General features: G+C 47.5%; 1 protein-coding gene across 7 annotated transcripts in view; it reads right to left on the bottom strand.

Moving 5' to 3' along the window:
• Window positions 1-15,763, bottom strand: part of PDZRN3 (PDZ domain containing ring finger 3) — a 235,604-nt gene that overhangs the window by 48,100 nt on the left and 171,741 nt on the right. The window contains exon 1 of one of the 7 annotated variants that reach the window (XM_032411778.1): window positions 16-1,382. The exons of the other annotated variants lie outside the window; for them this stretch is intronic. Coding sequence (XP_032267669.1) covers window positions 16-84 — 69 coding nt within the window. The 5' untranslated portion in view covers window positions 85-1,382. Of the gene's footprint in view, window positions 1-15; window positions 1,383-15,763 lie in introns of those variants that run through there. 7 annotated transcript variants of the gene reach the window in all.

Below are 15,763 nucleotides of genomic sequence, written 5' to 3' on the forward strand. Positions count from 1 at the left end.
AATGCAACGCGTTACCTGACAAACTTCATAGAGCAATTTGTACTGCTCCTCTTGCTTCTGCAGGCTGCACAAACTGCATCCCATGTTTAGAGAAACGTCAAAGGAAGGCTTCAGTACTCGCCAGCACCCGGGAAAAGCAGCGTCCTGCGTGCGGGCATGAAGGTATTCTCGGAGAGCCTCAGGTGCATCAGGCGGCTGCCACACTTCACATTGGCGTTGCTCTCTAAGGCTGCAAACAACTCTCTCCCCTTCCACGTTTCCCCTCCTTCCCTCGCAGCATGCACACACACACACACAGACACACGCGCACGCACACACATACACACACACATACCACTCCCTCCTCTGAGGGACTCTGGCAGCTGGATTGTGGTCCAATGCACACGCTATATATACTGCTGCTCATGCATATTAATCAGCTCTCATTGACTATTCATAACAGACAATGATACAGAAGCTATAATTGCCAACTATGACAGTTGAAATTTCTCTAATTAACAAGCAAGTGCTCCAGTGGTAGGGAATAATAAAAGACAGTAACAATTTTGTAAGCCATTTTCTGGCAGTTACAAATAAACATGACTGCGTTTTTAGCAAGGTCTCTTAGGATAATCCCTAATGCATTTAAGCTAAGTAGAAATTCATTTTTAAATATATCATAAAATTTTTGATGATATAAAATGTATTTAATGCTGCAGATAATGATGGCATATATAAACCAGTTTTATGGAATGCACATGTTTTGAATATTATTCATATAATATTTAGTGCTTTACCAAGTTGCAGGAAAAATGTGCCACATATGAATAAAATATAAAAATTTAAATTGCAAGATCTATGTGTGTGTATGCAAAGTAACCACGGGGTTGTAAGGAGACAGGCTGCCCTAAAGGTGAGCAAGCAGATAATCACTGCTAAAGTACATTTTCAGTTCCCAAAGCAGAAAGTTATTTCTTAAAGGGCTGCCCAGCTAACTGGAAGGAAGAGAAGCAACCAGCTTTGTGCCATCTCTATAGCTATGTAGATGTTACAGATATCTCAGAGCCCATGCCACTGAGCTAATTGTCACTGGCTACTACAGATACGGATCTGATATTCCACAGCTGCCTAGACTCACATAGCTCTGCTCCGTGCTATGTGTCAAGAAAGCAGGGAGTTGCGATGATACACGGAAGGTGAGCACCCAGAGCATTTAAGAATTTTGATCCTTGCTGCCTTGCCTCTTGTCTCCCTTCATTCAGCCTCTGAACCAGTAAGTTTGATGGCTTTAAAAACAAAACTTTTTTTTTCAAATCATCACCCCACCGCCTAAATGAAATGCACAGGTACTATTGTTTCAAAGCAAATCACTGATGTTTAAAATTCTCACAACTGCTTCCAAACCTTCACCCCCCCCCCCCCCCCCCCCCCCCCCCTCCCCACCCCCACCCCTCCCCCCCCCCCCCCCCCCCCCCGCCTCGATATTTATAAAGGTTGAACTGTCTCTCAGGAGGACTCCCACGTCTTGCCAAGAGGCATAACAGGGCCTGAAGAATAATGCTCCCTTTCTCTGGGAGCCCAGACACACCTGTGATGTGAGTAAACCTGTAAAGAAAATCCCACTTGGGCTGGTGGCCAGCAGATACATCTGGTCCCATTTCTCAGACCCAGAAGATGAGGCATGGCAACTTGTCACAGATCAGCTCATAGCCCTGGCTTGCTGGGGGGGCGGGGGGAGGAAGGGAACCTTCATCTGAGACCCACACCTGGTGTCCCCACCATGGCTAGAGCAGAGAGCGGAGGCATATCACCAGGGAAAAGAAGCCACAGATGGGGCTGGGCAGTGGTAGTGACCTCTGACTTGCCCTGACGCTGGGAAGAGCCCTATGGATCCCTAAGCAGGTTATTGGGAGTTTGGTTTCCTGATCTCTAATTAGCTATAAAACTACCTACCTTGCAGAGTTTTGTTGCAACCATGTGAGAAAACACAAGTTGTCAAGCCAAAACCAGAGGTCATGCTTGTTCACAGTCCTCATCCCCAGAGCCTTCCCTCTCTCTGTAGGTCTGCTCTCTTTGATTCCAAGTAAGATTTCAATTTTGTCCACTTCTGTTTATCATCCCTGGTGCACCATCCACTCCACCTGGATGACATCAAGAGCCTCCTGACGCACTTTCTGCTTCCTCTCTTGCCCACCCATGGGCTCCCCACTCTACAAGGTTGCCAGGTCCATTTTTATAAAGCAGAAACAGGATCACTTCTTTCGCTTGCTTGAAAACCCCGCAATGACTTCTCATCGCACTTGGATTAAAATTACATTCTTCACCGGGCCTCCAATGCCCTAGAAAATCCTGTCCTTGCCCATCAGTTTCTCTATACCATCATCTACCAGGGCTCTGGTCTCACCCTACCCCCACTGAGCCGTGTCCTTCCTCAGGATTCCCTCCACCAGAATGTCCCTCCCTCCTCCCTTCTCCTTCCTATCTACCCAGCAACCCCGTCTCAGCTCAGATGAAGTCTCGTTAGAGAAGCCTTTGCTGGGCACCTTGTGTGAATCTATTTCTCAATCCTCCAAATGACTGTGTGGTATCATCCCATTCATTTCCTCTGTTTTCCTGATCATTTATGCTTGTTTGTTACTCATGGTCTCCTTAAACAAGGACATTGGCTTCCCAGGGGGGCAGGGAACTGTGTCTGCATTGCCCTGCGTGGGCCAGCCCTGTGAAGGTGCTGGGGAAACACACGTCCTCCAGTTGAATGAAGAGGTGAAGGCTGATGTCTCACAGACTCATACCCTACAGTGAGAACTGCAAGTACCATATACGGAGGACAACGGTGTGCTTGGTTTTCCTCCCCCAACGTTGTGGGCTTATAGATGATTTTTTGGTAAGGTCTTGCGTTTTACACTAGCTTGTATTCATATTTTTCCTGCACATCCACAGATAAATGTAGAAATGGGCTCCTGCTAAAGGAATAGGGAACTTAGGCAAATCCCTTTGGTCTTTGTTAGAGAACTTTCAAATCTCATTTGCAAGCCAGGAGAGTTTTATCACATACTGCCTCGTACTTGAGAAAAGTTCCTCCAACTTTTGGGTCTTAGGACTCCTACACACTCTTAAAAAATTATTGAGAAAGCTGAAGGGCTGCTGTTTATTTGGGCTATAACGATTGATGTTGATCATGTTAGAAATAGTCAGAAATATGAAAATACTTATTCCTTCATTCATTTAAAATAGCAATAACAAACCCACTACATATTAACATAAATAACATTTTTATGAAACATTACCATATTTTCCAAAACAACAAGAATTTTTTGGGAAGAATGGCATTGTTTTACATTTTCACAAAGCCCTCTATGTCTAGCTTAATTGAAGACAGCTGGCCTTTTGCTTCTGCACTCAATCATTTCTGTTATGTGATAGAGGGACTTCTAGAAAACTCTACTGCACTGTACATTCATAAAAGAACGAGAGCAATAGAAAAAAATAACATCTTGATGTTTTTATGGACATAGCTTTGACATCACAGACTCCCTGAAACAGTGCTGAGGACCCCCCGCCCCCACTCCAGGTGCCTGGGTGACACGCTGAGAATCGCTGCTTTAGGAGGACACGTCAGTGAGCTAGGAGTCTAAGAACCTCATGCTTGGGGGTGGGGAGAAGAGTGGAGAGGATACTAATTCAAATTCAACTCATGGTTGGTTTTCCACTCTTATGATTACGTATTATTTGGACTCAAGAATGAAAAACCCTCGTACCCATTATGCCTAAAACAAGACTTACCAAACTGATGATCTGCCTTAAAAATACCCTTTCCTCTGTAAAATCATCTAGTACCCCTAGAATAGCTGCATTTTCAAAACGCTGCTTTCACAGAGTAAGAAACACAACTGCGGCAAAGGAGGTCCACCTGTACTATGATACACACCAAGGCATTTAATGCTGCCGATCCACGGGGCACAGATCTTAGGGACAGGAAGTTATTTACAATAGAACTGTTTTTGAGAGAACAGCTGTCCCAGGAAAAATGAAAAGCTATGGGCCACACAAAGACACGCATTGTCTGATGAAAATGCTGAATGTCCTTTTCAAGTTAGTAATCACATCATCGGAAAGTGCCTAATAAGCTCACGAGAGCACACAGCACGCCTCTTGGATGCTCTGTACCATCAGACACCTCCTCTTCCTGCCTTCATGGTAATGAAAAATACAGTGCAAATAAGGGTCACCGAGGAACACACAGAGAGAGACAGATAGAAGAGGCATGTACAGTTAAGGGCTGAAGGTGCCCAGCGAAGAGCCTTTATCATCATTCTTTGAACTTCTTTAAGTCATCGGGGATGTCGCAAGAGTCAGCAGATGGAGACAAGAACTTACGTTCACTTAATTGTGGAAACACCTATCTATAATTCAAGCATATTATTCCAGCACACACACTGGGGTGCCCATTTGTCTGATACCTGTCATCTGACCTTCCTGTTGTTCCCCATGTACGAGGAACACAGGGGTCATCAAACTACAGACGCTTGAAAGGTGTGTTCTTCTGGGAAGAGTGATGACAAAAAAGAGGTGGGGATGATGGAGCCAAATTCATGCTGAGAACTGGAGTCTCTTCGGGGGCTAGCACCGGTGAGCTGCGGAATCTATCCCACCTCCCTCCAATCTCTGAGAGACCTGCCCACTGGCTCTGCTTTTCCTTAAGCGCTTTTCAGCGTTTTTCAGGATCTCGGATTCATTAACTTGTTTCTTCCTGGTTTGAATCCCACTCTCATTTCAAGTCCTACTGTACCACACAGCTAGAATCATCCTGCACACGTACACACCCACATGGCTGATAAACCATCACCCTCAAGGCACAGTCCAAGCTCGTGGACCTGACCCCTCCTGCAGTGCCCTCTATTGTCCAGCAGCGCTTCCTGCATTAGGGTCCTTCACCCTCATGTCCGTACACGTGGCGGGCCCGCGGCTTGCACCGCCCAACTCCGTGATCTTCGGTGTGCCCCTTAAGTCTCCCCACTGCTGCCCCTGGCAACAAGGACTGCTCTTCTGCTACCTCCTTTCTGGCACACTTCACACTGTGTGGTCCTTCTGTGTTTCCATCACTCCCTTCCTCACTGGAGAGGGCAGTGGAGAAGACCAGGCCGAAGTCAGCTATGGAGGACCACCCCTACCCCCCCAACCCCAGATGCTCAAGAAATCTCTCGTGAATAAATTCGGCATCTGATATTCACAGAGTGCTCACTCACTATGAGGCACTTTCCTGAGTTCTGAGAACACAACAGTGACCAAAATGGACATAGAGTCCAACGCTCACAAGAAGATCAAGGCCATATACCTGGGAAAAGCACTTTTTATGCCTGCTACGGTCTGGATGTTTGTGTCCCCTCCCACATTAATCTGGTGACATCCTAATGTCCAGTGTGATGGTCTTAGGAGGTCGGGCCCTTCGGGAGTGCTTAGGTGATGAGGGTAGAGCCCTCATGAATGGGATCAGTGTTCTCATAAAAGAGACCCCACAGAGCTTCTAGTCCTTTCTGCAGTGTGATAATACAGCGAAATCTGTGACTTGGAAGCAAGCCCTCACCCAAGCACACTGGCACCCTGATCTAGGACTTCCAGCCTTCAGAGCTGTGAGCAATTTCCGCTGATTATAAGCCACAGAACCGATGCTACTTTGTTAAGCAGCCCAAAGGGACTGAGATACTACCTTTTTGCAGGGCAAAAATAGCTCCTACAAGCCTTCCATACTAGTCATGGCCAGAGATTCAAATCACAATCTGTTGAGGAAACGGTTTAGTAACTTCTAGTTAACCTTCACCTTTGTTAGGGTGACCCTTCAATGGCCTGTTTGAACCATATTTAGTGAGTTCTCGAACTAATTCTTGAACAAGGAGTAAGAACTGCTGGAAAGCCAAGGGTGGATGAAAATCATATCATCACTGCGAAGAGAAAAAGCAACTGCCCCAAGATGTCAGAACACACGAACGTCACATGAGTTGAAAAAAACCTATCATAGCAGCTTTGAGTGTTTTGTTTCTGAAGAGCTACAGAAGTTCAGAATATCTGCTCAGGACCTCAACTCTTATTTTTATACACGAAAGGATGTTTTTCCTTTTGACCCAGGTGCTACTGTCCTGAGGGCATGTCCTCTGGGCTCCAGGTACCCGATGAACACCCTGGCTACCTGAGACCCATAGCTCGTTGTTTTCACTTGAAGCAATTGGGAGCGAAGGCACACACTGAGCCCCAGGAGGGGCGGCAGGGAGAGATGGGTGAGGGCAGCAGACGCCCTCCCGCCACAGCTGTCCTTCAAATGCCACCCAGGCAAATGAGCATCAGGCTCCAAGGGTTGCCTGATGAACCACAAAACTGCTGCACAAGAATGCAGCCAGAGCTACAGGGATCAGCCATGGGGCGGCAGAAACACGAGGATTTTTGGTGAAAGCAGCCAGTGGGGAAGAGCTCCAAGGGGCCTCAAATTCCAACAGAAAATTCAAGTTTTCTGATGGGCTTGAAGCCTGGGGGATGCCCCTGTAGATGCTTTTATTCCTCGAAGGCCCCAAAGCACGTTGTGTTTGGGGCGGTGCCAGCGCGTCTTACTGTTACTGGTAGTTAAGTGTGTGCCTCTGTTTCACCAATTATATTTGAGATTCCTGGAGGGCGGATTCCTGAGTGAGTCATCTCTAGGACCCCTGAAATGCCTAGAACAACATCCAAACCCTCTCTAAATGCACGTGAGTTCCTCCCAGAGAAGAGGGAGCACATCCATTGGCCCTGGCTCAGGGAGCCAAGTGGGGAAGGGAGGCTAACAGGTCAACTCAGTCCAATCCAGAATAACTCACAGGTTGTAGGAAGGAAATTCCCAGTCTCCTGGGACGTTGGTTTCCCCACCTTACAGTGTGGCACCCACCCCGCAAGCCAGGGCTGTGGAGGGAGGACTTAGTAGAGAGAAGGCCTATGAACGTTCTCAGAACACAGCTGTGAGTGTGCAACCAACCAAAAGGAAAGTGACACACCAGGGGACCCAAAGCCCTTCCAGCGTGTTGTAGTGCAGGGCGGTAAACTCTTACCATAAAGGGCCGGACAGTAAATAGTTTACATTTTGTGGGCCAAATCAAGAATACTACGTAGGCACTTACGTCAACAACCATTTCATTATTTCATTATTTTTTTCAAGATTTATTTATTTATTTTAATGAACGAGAGAGAGAGAGAGAGAGAGAGGAGGGGAGGGCAGAGGGGGAGAATCTTTCAAGCAGACTCCCTGCTGAGCGTGGGGCCCAACGTGAGGCTCGATCTCCTGACTCATAAGATCATGACCTGAGCCGACACCAAGAGTCAGACGCTTAACTGACTGCGCCGCCCAGGTACCTCTGGAACAACCATTTTATAAAATGCAGAAAACATTCTTCATATGCGGGCCGTATATAAACAGGCTATGGGCTGGATCTGGCCTGTGAACCCAAATTTGCCAACCAGACTATGACAGAGTGAACCCAGAGTTCTCTGATACAGACAGGGTGAGGAGGCAGCGCTCACTCTTCTCCCCATGTCACGCAGGAGAAGACGGAGGGCAGGCAGGCAGAACGGCTGACCCAAGAGCCCGTGGCCGGTAACATCGGAGACGAGATCCGGATTCAGACCGCGTAACCCCAGAGCCCACGATCTGCTGTGCGTCCGCTGGCTTCCCGCAACCTCACATGTTCGTTAGGAACACTGGTGCACGCAGAGAGGCTCTAAAGGCTGGGTCCCTGCTTGGAAGTGGCAGGAGCTGCTATAGAAAAAAAATCTAAGCAACACAATGTACTCGTGATGATCCTGATCAACACACAGCCTCTGTAAGTACCTGGCCTGCCGAAGAGGACAAGTCAGGCCTTGCTGCAACTGTGATGTGTTCGTGTCTCATGCTGGATGGTATTTTTCCTTTTTGATATTTACAACCACCCAGCAGCCTGACCCCAGGGGATGTGAAATGTGTCAGGTCCTCCCCGAGCCACTGTGCCTGCGTACATGTGACGGACCCCTCAAAGGCTACATTCTGAATGGCACGAAGGGGTGATGATTTTTGGAGCTCTGTGGCCCTGGCCAGGCTCCCAGCAATCCTGAGGGTTATCTGAGGCCTGCCGGGAACCACGTGGGTCTGTTCCAACCACTGGACGTGGGATTCCTGACAGCAGGAAAGAAGATTCCAGGCCTGGAGTCAGGGAGGAGGGACGGAAGAGAAGGAGACATGACAAAGACAGATGTGTGAACACAGAGGCTGAGGAGAAGAGAAGTTAACTGGAGAGGGCGCCAGGCCAGGATTTGGGGGAATTAAGATGGGGGCAAGCACATCCTTCAAAGTCCTGATGGCTTAAGCCAGGCTTAACTGTGTGGAGCCTGAACTCAGATGACAGAGAAGGAAAGCAAGTGACGGGACCAAATAGCCAAGATGAAGGACACTCAGCAAGAAGAAAGGGGGAGAGATTTGGAACTCGGGCTAAGGGACACACGAAAAGGGCACCGACTTTGTGACTGTGGATTCAGAGAAATGACCAGAATAGCAGGCCAGAAAAAATGTACATAAAGGGACGACTGAATGTGACAAAACCTGGGATGGACAAAGGAGGAGACAGGACTTTATCTCATTACATCAGAGGTCACAGACTGGGTGCTGGACCAGTGCAGCATCTGCAGAGTTTTGGATTAGGTGCTAAGTAAAAACACAATCAGGAACTCTCACCTAAAATGTGTATTTTGTGGACATCTTCTGATAAATCACCCAAATCTGACACATGTGCAGCAAACGGGGGCAGAGTAAAGACTGTCCCCTTGAGATGGGGGTGGGGGTCTGTGGTCCCCACCCCTCTCCCAGGCCTCCTCACTGGCTGGTTTCTGCTGGAGTACACCAAGGCGCCCAGGTCCCTGCGGTGTTGGTAATATATGAAGACAGAAAGTGTAAGAGTGGGAGACCTCCGCAGGAGCCTGCAGGCCGGGCCGCTTGGTGGCCTGCCTCCCTCCTCCACCCACACGGGTGTCCCGTGAGCTCACTCGGGAGGGGGCGTGGGAACCAGGCTGCTCCCAGCTCAGCAGTTCTGGCCAGCGGAGGTAGGAGGAAACCAGCAGCCGGAGGCAGCGCCACGGGTGGAAAGAAAAGCCTCGCTTCAGACCTACCACCTACTGATTCACACCTTCTTCATACCTGCCTGCGATGAGCCAGACACTGCTGTTTAGTGATAAACAGGGAACATAAAATCCCAGTCCTCACGGAATAGCTGCCCTGCGTCTGACTTACCACTGCTCTCGCTAGGTTCACCGATGGCTTCCCACCGGGTCAAACTCCAACAATCCTGTAGGCCTTGGCCTAGGTAACTTTTCTGCAGCAACCTTCCAATGGGGGAGGGGGAATCTTTCCATTTCTACACTGGTACACGCCCAACTTCCAGCCACAGGGAATCACCCTTTTTGATGTATGGCCTCAACACCATAAACTTCGTATTTTTCTTTAAAGCTACTCACTCGGTTTTATTTAAATAAATGTATTTTTGAAAAAAACTTTTTACCTCCTGTAAATGGGAAACCACGATCACCTACGCTATATAAAAACTACTATATTTAATCATGAATGTAAAAAGAGAAAAAGGGGTCCATTCCCATACCACACGAAGATTATGTGCCACCACGTCTAACATGTTTTTGGAACGAACGTCCGACTTGGCACTGAATTTCAGCCCCGTCGTGACCTTTCCCATGCCTGTTTTGTCAGACTTCCCTGTCTCCCCCTCCACTGTGCTTTCACTGAGTCTGTTAGCTCTAAGGAGGATACCCTCTGCATACTCTGCTTCTCCCAATTTGAACTGCAAGCTTTTAAATCCCATTCATACTAAAGCCAAGCCCAACTTGACCCCTCAAAATGCACCTCTAGATCCTAGGTGCTCTGTACAGCACCTGCTGCCATCTGGTGGGTGCTAGTTTCTTGGGGGCATGTCTTTCAGTCTTCCGAACCATTTAAACTGGCGAATGCTACACTAAGTGTTGGGGACAGAATGGTGACTGTGACCAGCTCCTTCCTCCTCTGGGAAAAGCTTCAAGTTCCTGAAGACAGAAACCCAGTGTTTTATGACTAATAAATGGCTTCGTTACAGTGATTCATTAATAAGCAATATTTACCAAGCATCTGAACCACACATCCTGCCCTCTGAGGGGACACAGAAAAACTGTAAAAACCTTGACTTTATACCCAGATTGCTGACAACCCCTCTGGAAGATAAGACTGAACTATAAAGGGGGAAAGGGGAGGTCTGGGCTGCAGAGAGCAGAGGTTGAGGACAACGGGGACCACTGCTCCTAATGACCCCCACGAGATAATTAAAACAAACCTCCCTGGGGCCATGCTTCTGGGTCTGCTGTAATTAAGACAGCCTCTGTGAAGGAGGCAGGGTTTGAGCTGGCTGTTGCAAGAAGGAGGGAATTTGGATGTGGGAATAACAACCCAGGTGGAGTAATGCGTGTGAAACAGCGTGAGGGAGAACTTGCTAGTGGCAGATGGAGCTGGGTGCCTGGGCCATGGTGGGAAGTCCAGAGGGATGGTGGTCTCGAGGGCAAATAAATGGTGGGACAGAAGCCATGTCCAAGGAAGTGGTCTGGGACTGACGTGTTTGTTGGCGTGAAGGTGGGAAAGTATAAAATGGCGAGAGGGTGACACAGGGTAGAGGCAGGAAATAGTAAGAAAGAGCCCAGATCCGAATTCAGAACTGGGTGTCCTAATGGGCAAATTACTTGGTACCTTTTTTGGTGGATGCCAGGTTGAACTACTGCCAAAAGTGGGTTGGGGAAACACAGCTTCTCTGTTTCAGCCTTGGCCGGACTCTAGGATTTAGGACACATCCCTGCCATAGACGTTTTTTCCCGACAGCCCGTAATTGAGCCAGAGGCTCCTGGACTGTTCCTGTCTGAAGGAATTTGTGATAAAGGAAAAGCACAAGCTGGATGGATGACTTGGGCGCTAACAAGAAGCTAATTCACTATTTTAAAATCACTCAAGATAAACAAGTAGTGACGAAGAGACGTATATGAGGAAAAACAACAACATGGTGAAGTGGGGCTTCATAATTCACTTGTACCACTAAGGTTGTGTGCTACCAAGTCTGACATTACTTATCAAGCTTCTATCCTGGATTTACTTTCGATATAAAACAGCACTTCAGAGAATAAGTAAGCAAACACTATTATGACCAATGGCTCGTTTTAAGAGAAAAATGCTCTCACAAATGGCAATACTAATTTTTTTAACCTTCTCTGGGAAAACAGAACAACTTGATATACTTGAGAACTGGGTAAAAACTACTGACATTGTACTTCATCTTTAAAACTGATATATGTGAGTCCAAAAGCTAATGAAGTTGCCTCTAATACAAATGGGGGGGGGAGTAAAACACTAGATCATAGGCCACACTCATCCGCTTCGGATTCTAGTCTTAACCAACTGAGCCACCCAGGCGCCCTTCGGATTCTAGTCTTATGGGCAGAGCCCAAGGGCAGAGAAAATTGAAGTGATTTAAAATAGTCTCTGATAGGATATATCTGATGTTAGTGGGCTTACTGAGGCGAAACAGTAATATCAGAGAGATACCAAGGTGCAGAACCCATTAATGGGCATCCAAATGTTAGGATGCCTGGGACCGCCACATCTTTCATCTACTGTCAGGTAGGCAGAGCTACGCTGGGAAGATCAACGAGAGAGCCAGTAAATGGGTGTTCTGAAACCACGATTTATTTTATGGCATGAACCCGGGAGCACTAACAGCATCTTCTTTCACTCTCTACCTTCCACCCCACAGGGGTCCCCGTCAGCACTCCCGAGTTCTGCCCATCTTCTTTCTGAGTCCCTTTACCATGACCTACCTCAGGGCATTTCGTTATAGGAAAAGAAGCAAATACACCGTAATGGAGACAGAGCGTGTTCCTTCACAGCTCTGCCTGAGCAAGCCATACCACAGTCCCCCTCACCTGTCACGCACGCTGACCTATTTATTAATTGTACCATGAACACTAGAGACTGCTAGTTCTCTGCCACTTGGGGGCTCATGGACCAGTAAAGTTATCAAGGGGAGAACTGCCTGATGAACACAGTGGTCAAATATATGCACTGTCTTGTAAGGACCTTTAAACTAATTTGTTAGTATCTTAATTGGAAAAAAAATCCCCAGAGAATTACTGGACATAATCTAAGAATTGACAAAACAGAGTAAATTTATATTGACGGGTACTCACTACACAGTCCCGTTTGGCTCTCTGTAGCCGCATCCTCTGTAGGGATGTGCTCTTTGTAGGTACGGCTGGTACGGACACTGACATACGTGCCCGTCAAGTTCAAGAAGATCAGGCCACCAGGCTGCTCCTGGTGACAGCAAAGTTCACTGCCTGGAGGAACAATGGCTAACCAGGGTGCACGGAACGATGGAGAAGTAAGTGCCGTTCCTTCTTTAAAATACCGAAATGTACTGCGGCAAGCCAGTCCTCTTCACTTGTGTCCTCCACGTCTCCCATGGCCACGATGCTGGCGGGGTGGACTCCCAGTTCCTGCCTCTCCCACTTCCCTTATTCCCAGCTCTCTCGTGCCAGTCCAAACACAGGACAGAAGGATTCCTGACTGGTTCAGACGGACACCGGCTGAAACCGTCACTGTTTCTAGGAACCTCATGAAAATACACGGATCTATGCAATCCATGTGTCTGTCTCCCTGTTAACCCCCCACCCCCAAGTTAGCCGCGTTGGTGAAGAAACAAACTCTGTGCACATCCTTCCTCTCTCCCCCTCCTCTTGTTCGGCTCCTCCAGTTTCTACAGGGAATGGAGGCCTCTCTCCCTCCGAACTCAGGTTCTCTAGACTCACAGCGATGGTCTCCCCGACTACAAACCCTCCCACTCTGCTGTCCAACCCAGCCCTTTTCCCGAAACCACCAGACCTACAGACTCTCGCATCTGCAGGCCCCCAACCTCCTCCTTCTCCTGCTGTTCACCACCACACTTCTTGATAGAGGAGTCTATGAGGAGGTACCTCCTCTTCTTTCTCACCTCAACACCATGTGACCTGGTTTGCCCTCACGGCCTGTCCCTCCTGCAGACAAACACACTCTACTGAAACCATCTCATCTAGGGTCACAAGGACCTCTCGAATGTCATAACCAAGAGCCTTCTGTAAGTCCTCGATTCAACCTATCTAAGCAGGAGGACCCAGAGACCCGTGGTCCAAGCTTTACCTCTACCAACTTGGGAGAAAATGAAGTTGCAGTCCAAAAAAGACTGGGGGCCTTGCGGCCAAGGTCCCCCAGCCACTCACTGGCAGAACTGGGATGTGAGCCCAGCTTTCTGGCCACTGTATTAATGCTTTTTTTTTTTTTTTCCCGCTAAATGCCCCCACTGGTCTTGCTTTCCCTGTAAGGTCTGACCCTGGTAACCATCTAGTCCTTTTTAACTCCTCCTGAGTTCTCCTGATAGTATATATTCCTGCTCTCCATGGATCCCTCTGGTGACTCATGCAGGTGTTTCTTCTCCCTCCTGCCTTCTAAACGAATGTAGATACATTCCAAAGTCACAGCCTTTCCAGGAGTCAGTAGAGTTTCAGCACAGGTATTAATTCTCTGCTCCCCACCTCTCTTCTATGCGTACTCCTGTCAATGGAGGTGCATCTCAAAAATGCCCTCTGACACCTACAGGTATCCTCCTTTCATCACCTGTAAATAAGCACCCACTGTGCGAGGTTTCGCAGAGCCGGGAAGAGTCAGGGATTGGGGCTCAGAATGCCGAATTTGAAACGCTGGCTCAGCCACTGGGACTTGGCTTGTTTCTGCCTGAGTGTCCAAGTCCTCATCGCACCACACAGGATTGTTGTGAAGACCACTGAGAAAGCTTTTCTGAATTACTTGGTACCATGGCTGGCTCACAGCATTCATGGTAAATGGTTTGTTGTTCTTATTTATTTTTTTTAAAGATTTTTATTTATTTATTTGAAAGAGAGAGACGGAAATAGCAATGAGAGGAGAGGGAGAAGAAGACCTCCCGCTGAGCAGGGAGCCCGATGCGGAGCTCAATCCCAGGGCCCTGGGATCATGACCTGAGCCGAAGGCAGACGCTTAATGACTGAGCCACCCAGGTGTCCCTTGCTCTTCTTATTTAAAGTTTCATCAGTAATGTCCGTCAGAGAGGACACTAAGCCCCACTTGCTTCTCTTGAGTGGCTCCGTGTCTGTAAGGTTCACAGACACACAGACCAAATGGCACCATCAACTTCAGATATGCTATGACAGATGCATGAGAAGTAGTATGGGGAAAACAGGGTAAAGAGTTAATTCTACTTAGGATGTCAGAAAAAGCTTCATTTTGAAGAACTGAACATTGATCTGAACCCTGTTTGCCCTCCTGGGAATGAGGCTCCTCTAGAGACCACATGCCAACTTCACCTTCTTAAAAGAGCAGTATCATGTCAAGAAAAACACCCAAAACAGTTAGAACAGAATTACCTAGACTTTGGGGTGCACCAGAATCCCCCCTTCCTGGGTGGGTGAGGTGCTGGGATTGGTTAAATGCAGATCCTAAGCCCTACCCAAAGAGGCGACCATTCAGCAGACCTGGGCACCCACTCCGGTTTTTCAAGCAGGTGGTCCATGAGTCATAGGATGAGCACACCAACTGTGATGTGGCACCAAAGTCAGAATAGGCATCTTACTATTTAAAGCTAATCACCTCGACTACCGCTGCCAGTTTTCAGCGCTTATTAAGCACGTTTGATTTCTCGCTACAATGTTGTGTGCAGTGTGGTTGGGGTCGCAAGGCTGATGATGTTCGTGGGCTTTTGAACCTCCGCTTCTTGCATGTTTCTTTGAGTTTTATTGAAGCCTGGTCTTTGAGAGAGAGCAGGAAGAAATCATGGGTAATTAAAGCTTAAAATATTCTTATTTCACGGTGGGGATAACAAGTGAAACTACAAGTAATGATGTAATCCAACTTGTCAAAAAGGAAAATGAAAAGAGGAGACAGAAGGCAGGACAGAGCCTTGGGACGGGGCATGCCATGTCATCTGCTAATTAACTAACTGATCCTTTAAACTGTCAAACTCAGAGAGGGGCTCTGTGGCCTGGCGTCTGATTAATATTCATATTTGGGCACTGGATGCTCTGATTTAGGTCCCAGTGGTTGTAGTTAAACATCAGTCTTTAAAAAAGAGAGAGAGAGAAATAAAAACCGGCCTGGCCAGCCAAAATCTCCAGGTTTTACATTCATAGGGAAATGAGGGGAGGCCACCCTGAAGTCCATAATCCATGGCAAGAACAAATCCTCCACGGATGCATATTGATTTCTGAATCATGATGAGGACTTGTATATTGAAAAAATAATTATTTTGCTTCTTCCTACTGGCAGCCACATTGTTAATCACACTCTGTGCCTCATTGTTAAATAAGTGAACGGCGCATGTAAAATTACATAGCATTCGGTAATATAATCAAGCTTTTAATTTCAAACAAAAATAATTGAATATGTAATTTAATCAAAGCAAGCTAGAATCGATCATTTAAACTATACTAAGTGGCAACTTGGACTTTTGTTCTTATGGCACAGGGGCTGCAAAAGAATATATTCCCTCCCTCATATTGGCTTTCCTTGACTAAAAAATACTTCAGTCCAGGGTCTAAGAAGCACCCATTCTAACAAATGCTTTCTGTGGAGAAGGCAGGTGGCTTAAAAAACAAAACTGACTCCCTCATGGTGAGTCCGGTTCACACTCCCCAACCACCAACAGCCAGGCAG

This window comes from Phoca vitulina, unplaced genomic scaffold (assembly GCF_004348235.1).
Source record: "Phoca vitulina isolate PV1807 unplaced genomic scaffold, GSC_HSeal_1.0 scaffold13, whole genome shotgun sequence".
NCBI classification, from domain to species: domain Eukaryota; kingdom Metazoa; phylum Chordata; class Mammalia; order Carnivora; family Phocidae; genus Phoca; species Phoca vitulina.